The sequence below is a fragment of the Rhincodon typus genome, chromosome 34 (genome assembly GCF_021869965.1).
Source record: "Rhincodon typus isolate 14 chromosome 34, sRhiTyp1.1, whole genome shotgun sequence".
NCBI lineage: Eukaryota > Metazoa > Chordata > Chondrichthyes > Orectolobiformes > Rhincodontidae > Rhincodon > Rhincodon typus.
Window position 1 is genome coordinate 18,536,481 of NC_063365.1, and position 12,422 is coordinate 18,548,902.

Consider the following 12,422-nt stretch of genomic DNA (forward strand, 5'->3'; position numbering starts at 1 on the left):
GCTGGCCCTAACCCTGATCCTAACGCTGGCCCTAACCCTGATCCTAATCCTGAACCTAAACCTGATCCTAATCCTGAACCGAACCCTAATCCTAAATGTAACACGAAACCTAATCCTACTACTAACCCTAATCCTATCCCTAAAGCTAACCCTAATGCTAACCCTAACCCTAACCCTGACCGTAATCCTAATCCTAACCCTATCCCTCGTGCTAACCCTGACGCTAACCATGATCCTAATCCTAATCCTAAACCTAAACCTAATCCTAACACTAACCCTAATGCTAACACTAACCCTAACACTAACCCAAGCCCTAATGCTAACCCTAGCCGTAACGCTAAGTCATCAATCTGTTCATTTGTGCGTGTTTGTTTGTGTGTTGCAGGTTTCTGCGGCGTAACCCCGGGGGAAATCGTCTGATGCTCTCGGCTGGCGAGGAACTTGAGTGGTCATCTTTTCGGGCAGGGCACCGCCTTCGGTTTTGCCAGGATGTCAGATGCCCCCGCGGGTGTGTGAGCCCCAGGCCAGTGCCGGTCGAAGCCTGAAAGTGGGGGGGCGGGGGGGGGGGGGGGGGGTGTGGTGGTGGTTTGGAAGCAGTGTGGGGGTTCGGTAAGGAGTGAGGACGAGAGCCAGCTGGAGAGCGATGGGATTGTTCTGCCATGGTCACATAGGATAAATGGCAGTTAATGAGGAGTGGATTACTGCTTGCTGCTGCGACCTATTGCTGCTGTTGTGTGGACCTCTCTCAGACTCGCTGCCCCCCATCTCCAAGCCTCGAGCTGGCCAGCGCTCACGATGGTTAGCGTTTGGAAGTTTGTACGGAATTGCCGTCAGCTGGAGCTGCATCGGTTGATCTTGTTGCTGATTGCGTTCAGTCTGATCTCTATGTGCTTCTTGGCCTACTACGTGACAAACAGCCCAAAGATTAAGGAGGCTCTGCCGCTCCCAATTAGTGACTGCAACAACCAACACAGGACATCGCTGCCATCACAGTCTCTCAGGCGATTTGTGCCTGCAGTTGACACATCAAGGACCGACCCTGTGGTCCTAGTTTTCGCTGAAAGTATTTATTCCCAACTAGGTCAAGAAATAGTGGCTATTTTGGAGTCTAGCCGCTTCAAATATAGGATAGAAATAGCCCCTGGGAAAGGGGATGTGCCAACCTTAACGGACAAAGATCGGGGTCGCTATGCCCTCATTGTTTATGAAAATGTACTCAAGTATGTGAACCTGGATGCCTGGAACAGGGAGCTGCTGGATAAATACTGTATAGAGTACAGCGTCGGAATCATTGGCTTCTTCAAAGCCAACGAGAACAGCTTGCTTAGCGCTCAGCTCAAGGGTTTCCCTCTGTACCTGCACTCCAACCTCGGCCTAAAGGACTATCACATCAACCCCAACGCCCCGCTGCTTTATGTGACGCGGGCCAATGAGGTGGAGCAGGGGCCGTTACCCGGAGATGACTGGACGGTCTTCCAGTCCAATCACAGCACCTACGAGCCAGTTCTCTTGGCCAGCACTAAGTCGGCAGAGTTTATCCCCCACCTGAGCACGCACAAAGCACTGCACGCAACCGTGGTCCAGGACCTCGGGTTGCACGATGGCATCCAGAGAGTCTTCTTTGGGAACAACCTCAACTTCTGGCTCCACAAGCTGATTTTCGTGGATGCGATTGCCTACCTTACAGGCAAGCGCCTATGCTTGCCCCTGGACCGTTACCTCCTCGTGGACATTGACGACATCTTTGTGGGGAAGGAAGGGACCAGAATGAAAGTTGCGGATGTCGAGGTAAGCAACTGTGCTGTCTCTTCACGCGATCGAGGAGCAAGGTAACACAGGAGGAGGCCATTCAGCTCCCATTCCTGTGCTGGTTTTGCGAATGAGCTTTCAAAATTGTCTTCTCCTCATTGTCGTACCTATAACTTTCTTCTTCAAATATTTGTCCAATCCTGTTTCCAAATGTTGTTGTTGGATTTGCTTCCAGCTTATTTTCATGCAATGTACTCCAGATCACAACAATTTGCTGTGTTTTTAAAAAAAAGCATTCTCCTCTGATTTTCTGAATCTTTTGCCAACTACCTTTAATAGTTAAAACTGATTTCAAGTTGTCGTTTGGGAGCACAGGGCTTGACCAATGCTGAGAAAAACACATTTTGTGGTGCACTTACAAATACTGGAAGCTGCATGTATTAAGGGGCTTGTTCTTTGCTAACGAAAAGAATGTCCACAAAGTGTATCATTTTCAATTCAACAAAACAAGTGACAGTCATTCGTTAGTTCATTGCTCAGTGTAATGCCCTGTTCAGAGTCAACTTGCCCGGTTTATAATTTAAACAAAGTCTGGCTGTTAACTGCCAATTGTCATTAACTGGTGCATTTTCCATGGCAGTGGCTCTTCAAATTGGAGTTCACTTGTCATCCAATCAGCAATCTCCTCTCATTCAGTGTAAATGTTGTTTCAGTATTTCTTCTGAATTGAACTGACAAGCATAAGGAGAAAATCTCCAAGAAAGTGCAACGTTTTTATCGGCAATGCTTGTTTCACCTTCTTGGTCTGCTGAAGTAGAATTTGTACTCTCGGTCTCATGGTATTGGTCAAAGAACAATGCCAGTCAGGCTAGCAGACCCATTCTCGATGTGGTTTGCAGGAATTTCCAAACTATTGCTTGTTTTCGGGAATATGGAATTATGCATTGAACACATTTTAGATTCAGCTTAAGTATTGAAAATGAAACTCTGAGCATTAAAAACCCATCATATTGTTATGTGATCATTTTAAATAAGTGTTTTGAAATGAGATTCTTTGCAAGAGCACTGCACATGGAGTGACTGTATTATCTTCCTTTTGGGGGGTGGCATGGTGGCTCATTGGTTAGCACTGCTGCCTCACAGCACCAGTGACCCAGGTTCAATTCTAGCCTCAGGCGACTGTCTATGTGGAGTTGGCACATTCTCCCAGTGTCCGCATGGGTTTCCTCCAGATGCTCCAGTTTCCTCCCACAGTCCAAAGATGTGCAGGGTAGGGTGGATTGGCCATGCTAAATTGTCCCATAATGTTCAGGGATGTGCAGGCTACATGGTTTGTCCCTGGGAAATGTAGGAGTACAGGGATAGAGTGGAGGGACTGGGTCTGAGTGGGATGTTCTTCAGAGGATTGGTGTGAACTTGACACACCAAATGGCCTCTTTCTACACTGTGTAGGGATTCTATGATTCTAACATGCTTTGTTTAGGAACTTGTGTTGCATTTAAGTTGATGGATGCAGATATACTTTGAATTGCAATGGTGCAGGAGGCAGACTCACACCAAATGAACACTTCTTGCAATCATTAGACTTAATATGGAAGACTTCCAATTACATAGCTTTTCTTATCATAATGTCACGGTCAAAAATTGAAGGGAATTGATATCACGGCAGTTAGCTTGTAATAACGTTCGGCTTGTCACCTGCCAACGTTCTCCTCAGACTCCTTGGTACCCTCTATAGACCTGAAGAATATTAACCCCTTAATAATCGAGGAAAGGCCAGAACTGCTACAGAGAATGGAAAGGTTAACGAGATTGGCTTTTAGCAAATTATTTGTCATGGGTAGGTTAGTAGAGCCATCTGCAACTTAGACTATCCGCAGCCATCATTTTTAAATGTTTGATCTTGGGTTCATGCATTCCAGTTGGAAGAAACAGTAGGAGGTGATGGATCCTGAGAACCTTCAGTCACTCCTCAGTTGTGGACTTGTTCTGAGTTTGATGTATATGAGCCTGCTTACTATAGTTCCCCACTGTGTTTGTTTGGCCAAGGTTCCAGAAAAGTAAGCAAAGCTGTGACAAGAGCTGGGAGCCAGGATTGCATCATGGAACAGGCCTTTTAAAACTTTGGGAATGAAATCTGTTACACACATAGGAAGTAGTGTCATCTCTATAGAGAGCTGTGATGCAAAATTTACAACATCTTTGAGACAGTGGCCATGACGGCCCTCAATATGAGTGGCATTTTCTGAAGTGTGGACAGGCTGACACAGTTCAAAATACTGAGTACACACTAGTAGCTGACACTTTTATCTCACACGTTTGTCTAAAATGGAAGCAATTCTCATTTGTCATGGAATTTTTTTTTCAACATCCCATCTTTGTCGAACATAAAAGCAGCCAGTGAAGTATTTCTCACTGAAGAAGATATATTTTTCAGAGGAGCAGATGTGGCTTTCAATCTTAGAATCGTACAGCACAGAAGGGAGGGCATTTGGCCCATCTGTCTCTGTTGTCACTTCCATGAGCCATTCAATTAGTACCATTACCCTGCTCTTCCCAATAGCACTTCTCATTTTATATGTGTATTGCTGTGTCCTCCTCAATCTTCATCACCCCCAATCCCCAAGGCCAGTTTACAAAAACTCGTTTGTGTTTAAAAGGCAATTATTTGAAACAATTAGATTAGGGTGCAGTAGCAAATGGATATTGGGAAGTTCCTACTTCTATTGAAAAGCATTGTTTGACACAAAGTTCCTGTTTAGAATTGATTTTAAAAAATAATGACTTGGAACTACGAATATAAATACCAGGCATTGTCCCAGTGTAACCCGTCCTCAGGCAGGCTTCCCAGAGAATTCTTTAATGTATAACTCATTTAAAATTATTGTCAACATTGTGCTCTGCAGAATGGATGCTGATGGCAAAGTCAATAAAAAAACAAGCTGGAATGTGAAGCTGACCTATTGGTGACTGTGTAACCGCATGAAAAGACCTTTCTAAAGTTTTTTAGGGAAGGAAATCTGCCATTCCTACCTGGTCTGACCTACAGCAATGTGGTTGACTCCTAACATCCCTGTGGGCAATCAGGGATGGATATGAAATGTTGCCCAGCAAATGATAAGAACATACTGGAAGCACAGGTTTGGCTGGGAACCTTTTGCAACCTCATTTTGAAACTACAAATGGAGGCGATGTAATTTCTTGGAAAATGGAAAGTGGAAGTGAAAAGCTGGTGTAGAGGGACATTCCATCAAATCTTAATTGTTTGCAGCAGCTGCTGCCTTCTCTGCTACTTCTCTGTTTGTTGGTCTGTCTTCATTTCTCTTCACTTCTTTTAAAGTTTCTTTTACTTCTGTCTTTTCTGATTGCTCCCTTTCGACAGAGGTTTCGTTCACCTAACGTTCTCTTCTTTCTATGCAATGCTGTCGTCTCCTCTTTATTAAACTAATTTAACAAAAGTGTTTAATAAATTTTTTAAGAGCGGAGATACTGCTAACAATTACACTGATGTTTGCAGTGATCAGGAGCTTCCCTTCCCGGTGAATCCTAGATATTGCTGGCATGCTGCCAACCCTAACTAACAGAGCAGCTGGAATGGTCTTTCTAAAATCCCAATTTTGATTTAAATAGCGAGGAAGCCTTAACACGGGGTTAGCATAATGTTGGAGATGGGATGCTTTCAGGGCAATGGAGTAGGATTTGATTGAATAGAGGATGAGGGTTGGGCCGTCAGGCAGTCAGTTTCACATAGAGGAACGGACAAAGTGAGCACCCCAAGACGAGCAGTCAGCATCACCAAGAGGAACGGGTGAGGTTGGGACTCTGAGACAGGCAGTCAGCATCATGTAGAGATATATAGTTGTACGTGTATGTGTGTGTGTGTGTACGTGTGTACGTGTATGTGTGTGTGTGTGTACGTGTGTACGTGTGTGTGTGTGTACGTGTACGTGTGTACGTGTGTGTGTGCGTGTGTGTGCGCGAGCGTGGCCATGCCGCACTATAGGTTGCTTCATACACTGCAGTTTACACTGAAATCTGTCTGTTGGCCTCAGCTATACCTTGTGGCTGTAAATGCGAAGTAAGCTCAAGGGGCCAAATGACCCACTCGTGCTCTTGTCTCTGGCTTACTCGCCACTTTCTTTGACCCAATATTGTCGGTCTGATGGAGATGTTTGGATGTGGGACTCAGAGAAAGAAAGAGGCTGCTTTAGGAAGAAATGTCGATGAGATTTATCATAGCTGAGTTGTCCCAACACCTAGTTGACCAGCAGCCTGAGCCCCTTGTAGCTGTGAGAAGTCTGCAGGGTTGATCTGGTGCAGAATTGCAGTAAGAGGGTTTGACAACAATAATTAAGCATGACGAAAGCTCGGAGGACATTCTCTGTGTAGTTGTCGCCTGTGCTTGGATTTCTGTCTTTGCACATTATTGCTAATGTGGCTTAAATGAGTGAAGAAAAAGACTGTGGAAGTTTGTTGTGTGAGGTTTAATTGCTCTTTCCCTCTGTGAGAAATGAAACGACAAACACTTGAATGAATCCTGTATTTACATTAGCAGCAACTGCAAATGTGCTGACCATTTGTATGCCACTTTCGCAGACTTTTGCTAATTGAGTAAAATTGTATTCCCACTCCTCCCCCCACCCCAACTACACGCACATGTATACGCACAGGTATACATGCACACGTATACACACAAATACACATGCATACTCCTGCATGTACACACATGCTCACATAAGCACACACGCACATGTACGCGTGCACACGTGCACACACAAAATAATCACTGGGTTGTTACTGGTTCCCTTTGCAGGCCTAAGTAGGTTGCATTGTTTTGTAGTTTCCTTGCCTTTTTCTCAAGCCTCTCTCAGCCCGTGTCCCCCTGCGACCCACCCAGCTGATTATTCCTTCTTCCTCTTCTGTTTTTACCATCAGTTCCTCCTCCTTCAGTTGTTGCTGCGATTAAGCTGTTGTGTGGTTCCTGTCACGTAGATAGTCATAATGGACTCGAAACGTTAACTCTGTTTCTGTCTCCACAAATGCTGCCAGACCTGCTGAGTGCTTCCACTGCTTTCTCGTTGAGTTTCACATCTGCTAGAATCTGCAGTCATTTTGTTCATTTTAGGGTCTTCCTTTCCAAGGTGTGTCTGTCTGTCTCTCTCTGTCTCTAGGAACCCTTTGATTCCTGAATTCAACTCTTTGACCTAACCCACTCATTTTTCTTAAAAACCAAAAGAACTGCGGATGCTGCAAATCAGGAACAAAGTTCTGAGGAAGAGTCACCGGACCCGAAACGTTAACTCTGTTTTCCCCTTCACAGATGCTGCCAGACCTGCTGAGCTTTTCCAGCAATTTTGTTTTGTTCTCTCATTTTTCTTTCTATCTGTTCAGTTGATTTTGAGCAGTTATCCTCTCTTCACTGACTTTGTTCACATTTAACCTTCACATTTGGGGCGGCATGGTGGCTCAGTGGTTAGCACCGCTGCCTCACAGCACTAGGGACCCGGGTTCGATTCCAGCCTTGGGCAACTGTCTGTGTGGAGTTTGCACATTCTCCCCGTGTCTGCGTGCATTTCCTCCAGGTGCTCCCGTTTCCTCCCACTGTCCAAAGATGTGCAGGGTAGGTGGATTGGCCATGCTAAATTGCCCATAGTGCCTAGGGATGTTTAAGTTAGGTGGGTTAGACATGGGAAATTAGGGGAATGGGTCTGGGCAGGATGCTCCTCTTCGAAGGGGCAGTGTGGACTTGTTGGGCCGAATGGTCTGTTTCCCCACTGTAGGGATTCTATGATCACACTCGTAACTGGATGAGGTGTTCACTTGGCTTTGTACTGATGCTGCTGGACTCCAGACGCTGCTTACCCCTGAATTTAAGAAAACCAGGAGTAACTCAGCTGTTCAAAGGACTGCACACAATTTATAGAGGGCTCTTGTACATGAGTAATGTCCCTACCTCTGAAGCGGGAGGCCCTGCCTGCTCCAGAGTTGTGTAATAACATTGTCAAACAGGTTGGTTAGAATCTATCTACAATTTACAGCACAAGACACAAGCCATTTGGCCCATTTTGCCTGTGCTCACATTTATCCTCCCTCTCACCCGATGAGATTGATGAGCACTCCGTAAGGGAGAGAGTTTGAGAATATTGCAGATGCATTTAAGGGGAGCCTTGAGATGCATGTGAGGGAGAAAGGCATTGCTGTTAGGTGGGAGGAAAAGAGGTGGGGTGGAGCATAAACATTGGCCAGATGGGCAGAATGGCCTATTTCTGCTATGTAAAAGTGTTGTCATTTCTGGTAAGCCACCATGCATTTGCATTAAACTTTGCATAGAATTAGTGTGGAAGCGGGCCATTCGGCCTGTTTGAGTTGACACCAGCCACCCAGACCCATCCCATCCCTGTAACCCTGCATCCTCATTGGCCAACCCACCTAGCCTGCACGTCCCTGAACACTACGGGCAATTTAGCATGGCCAATTGACAGAACCTGCTTATCTTTGGAGTGTGGGAGGAAACCGGAGCACCCGGAGGAAACTCACGCAGACACAGGGAGAAGGTGCAAACTCCACACAGACAGTCACCTGAGGGTGGAATCAAACCCGGGTTCCTGGTGCTGTGAGGCAGCAGTGCTAACCACTGAGCCACCGCCATGCATGGTAGGGAGTTGGAACTCTGTTTGTAGCAGTGGGATACTGCATTCTATGTAACTGAAGTTAGGCTGGGAGGATTTATGCATTTGATTTAATAAAGAATTAGTGGGATTTGTGATTTTTTGAAATTTTTGAATGTGAAGCTTCAGTTTTCCTTTTATCTGTTTGAGTTGGATGTGAAATGCTTGTGCTTGCACTGTGTTCAGACAGCACCAAAACAATGGGCATTCTATCGGGAGCTCTGCTGTGACAGTGGACTTGACTTGGTGTTCTAAATGATCTCTGTTCTCACAAGGTTGGTCAAACAGGAGCTAAGAAATGCTTCCCATCCATGATTCATGAAGGTATATCATTCGACTGCATTGACAAATGGCTATGATAGTGAAAGCAGGAATCAGAACCACAAAGCTCAAATCATTTCTGAGCCATCTCCAGTTCCTTGGAGTAACCGACATGTAGATGAAATATCCTTTTATGGAACTATTTAGGCACAAATGGAGTCAACATGGGATTAATATTGATTGCCATGAAATATGCAACTTAGTTCAAATGAGTCTCCACCTAACCTTTGTCTAACCCTATTGGCATAATCCTCTGTCAGTTTACATAGTCCATTGGGCCTCTCCATTTAACCCCCAGGCCATAGACAACCCCCACCCCACACACTACAGATGCTGTAGAGCCCCAGACGCCCTGTTATTTAGGCCCTGATCCCACACAATAATAAAAAAAACATACAGTGCAATTGGTCAGCTTTAGCACTGACTTTCATTTTTGTTGCAATGCCAACGATTCCTCCTCAAGAAATCCACAAGCTCTATTTACTGCCTATGGGAGCTCGTTGTGCCAATTGTTCAGCGTGTCTCCTACAATACAGCAAGGATGGCTATTCAAATGCACTTGATTGGCAGTAAACCATTTTCTGACATCCTTACACTGTGGAAGAAATTGTACAAATATAAACCCTGGAGAACCCGAGCTCTGACATTTTGCAGATGAATGTGTAAGGCATGGCGTTTCTTTCCCTGAGGATATTATGATGACGGAGACAGCATAGAATCATAGAATCCCTACAGTGTGGAAACAGGCCATTCGGCCCAACAAGTCCACGCTGCCCCTCTGAAGAGCATCCCACCCAGACCCATTTTCTCACCCCTGATTTCCCATGTCTAACCCATCTAACCTAAACATCCCTGGGCACTATGGACAATTTAGCATGGCCAATCCACCTACTCTGCACATCTTTGGACTGTGGGAGGAAACTGGAGCATCCAGAGGAAACCCACGCAGACCTGGGGAGACACGGACAGTCGCCCGAGGCTGGAATCGAACCCGGGTTCCTGGCACTGTGAGGCAGCAGTGCTAACCACTGAGCCACTGTGCCACTTAACACCAAGAATTTACAGAGGGGTGGTGTACACTCTTGCAAAGCCGACTTTGACAGTCAGAGATGGAGTCCAGCATGGCAGTGAGGGAGGTCCCTGGTATCTGCGAGAGCAGGCAGCCTGTGGCCTCCTGGAGAGTGAGCACAAGCAGAGGAGATCGAGCCCTTGTAGGGAGTGCAAGCCGAGCATGGCTAAGCACTTAAGACAGACTGTTCAACTTTTAACAGACGTTGCTGGAAACGCACAGCAGGTATGGCAGCATCTGTGAAGAAAAGATCAGAGTTAATGTTTCAGGTCCAGTGACCCTTCCTCAGAACTCAAAGCTCCTTTGGGTCTGGTGACCCTCCCTCAAACTCAGTTCTAAGGAAGGGTCACTGAACCCAAAACGTTAACTCTGATTTTTTTCTTCACAGATGCTGTCAGACCTGCTGAGCTTTTCCAGCAACTTCTGTTTTTGTTCCTGATTAACAGCAACCGCAGTTCTTTCAGTTTTTGTTCAACTTTTGTTTCTTTATTTTTCGTCTTAATACGAAGAAGGACTGCAGTGTTCAACTTTTAACTTTGTTTCTTTATTCTTCTACTTTATAGAAAGGTTTTGTATCTAGGTAACTTTGTACCCAAGATGGCGCTGGGGATGGTGACATTGTAAACTTTTCGCTGTGCTGTTGTACTCGAGTACATGTGACAATAAAACCGAATTCTAATTCTTAAAAAAAAATGTCAGATGAGGACAGGAATAGCCCACTTGAACACTGAGTCTGAACCAAACTTTAACTCCCTCCTGCTCATTTCCTGTGGTCCGGAACAGTGACCTGCATCATCTTGATAGAATTTATGGATCTGGCTGTAACACCAGCTTTAATATTTTATTTTTAATCATCCTATTTGGACGTGTTAAGTCAACCCTCCCTGAAAAGGGACTTGAAGCTGGACCAGAGGTCATAGGTCAGCGCAGATTCAATCGGCCAATGGGTGGAGTGAGACTCCTTGACTTGATCTACACTAATCCCAATTTCCAGCTCTTGGCTCACAGCTGTAACTCTTATGATGTTTTGAGCGCTCACTCATGTACTTTATAAAGATAGTCAGGTTTCCTGCCTCTACCACACTCCCAGGCAGTGCATTCCAGACCGGGTCATGACCCCTGCGCCACGAGATCCCTTGGATTTGATAACAATGTCACGTTGGCACAGTGGCTCAGTGATTAGCACTGCTGCCTCACAGCGCCAGGGACCTGGGTTCGATTCCACCCTCAGGGGACTGTCTGTGTGGAGTTTGCACATTCTCCCCGTGTCTGCGTGGGTTTCCTCTGGGTGCTCCGGTTTCCTCCCACAGTCCAAAGATTTGCAGGTTAGGTGGATTGGCCGTGCTAAATTGCTCGCAGTGTTCAGGGGTGTGTAGATTAGGTGGGTTATAGGGGTGTGGGGATGGGTCTGGGTGGGATGCTCCAAGGGTTGGTGTGGACTTGTTGGGCCGAATGGCCTGTTTCCACACTGTCAGGATTCTATGACTGTCCTGCATCCAAAGACGTGCAGGTTAGGTAAATTGGCCATGCTAAATTGCCCATAGTGTCAGGAATGTGTAGGTGGGTGCATTAGTTGTGGGAAATGCAGGGTTACAGGGATGGGGTAGTGGGATGGGTTGGTGTGGACTTGTTGAGGAAAATGCCCTGCTTCCTCACTGTAGGGATTCTAAGCATTTGTCCCAAATCATCCATTATAGCTGTGATCCATGACAGAGCCAAAATAATACACATTTTCAAATCCAAAACTGACAGGATCCTGCCTGAACCTATGTTGTTGATAGCTTGGAGATTAGCTGTCAGTTCTTTGTGGTATGTTCAGTTGAGTAAAACCAACTGTCCTTTTATCCAAGACTGGAACAGCACTCAGCAAGAATGAATGGCAGCAACTGATTTTTTTTGACTTTGTCTGTGCGGGTTGCCTGGGATTTTGTTGGAATGCTGTTTACAGTAAGTTATGTGGATGTTGCCTTGTTAGAGAAGGTGGAGGAAAGATTAGCATCGATGTGAGATTTATTGTAAACACAGTATTGCTCTCTGTTCCACTTCACTCTTGAGCGAAACCCTGAACCTGTTCTCGTACCTTGTTCCTATTTGGAAGGGACTAGGTTACATTTGACCAGCTGTCCTTCCCTCTCTCCCCCACTTTCTCTCACTTGCTCTCGCTCTCCCTCACTCTATCTCGCTCTCTCTCTCTCTCTCATGCTCTTGCGCTCTCGTTCTCTCTCTCTTGCTCTCTCTCTCTCTCCATCTCTCCCTCTTTCTCTCCACCCCACTCCCTCTCCCTCTCCTCTCTCTCTCTCTCCCTCTCCCCCACCCCTGTCCTCTCCCTCCCTCCTCCTCCCTCTCCCTCTGTCGCTCTCTCTGTCTCTCTCTCCCCCTCCCTTCCCCTCCCTCTCCCTTCTCCTCCCTCTCCCTCTTCCTCTCTCTCCCTCTTCCTCTCTCTCTCGCTCCCTCCCTCTCTCGCCCCCTCCTCGCTCTGTCTCTCCCCCACTCCTCGCTCTCTCTCTCTCCCTCTCCCCGCTCTCTCTCTTGCCCCCCATTCTCGTGCTCGGTCTCTCCCTCCCTCCTCGCTCGCTCTCCCTCCCTCCTCGCTCGCTCTCCCTCCCTCCTCGCTC

General features: G+C 46.3%; 1 protein-coding gene across 1 annotated transcript in view; it reads left to right on the plus strand.

Moving 5' to 3' along the window:
- ndst2a (N-deacetylase/N-sulfotransferase (heparan glucosaminyl) 2a) overlaps positions 1–12,422 on the plus strand; it is a 450,479-nt gene that overhangs the window by 354,301 nt on the left and 83,756 nt on the right. Inside the window, exon 5 of the mRNA XM_048616195.1 lies at positions 386–1,788. Coding sequence (XP_048472152.1) covers positions 796–1,788 — 993 coding nt within the window. The 5' untranslated portion in view covers positions 386–795. The remainder of the gene's footprint in view (positions 1–385; positions 1,789–12,422) is intronic.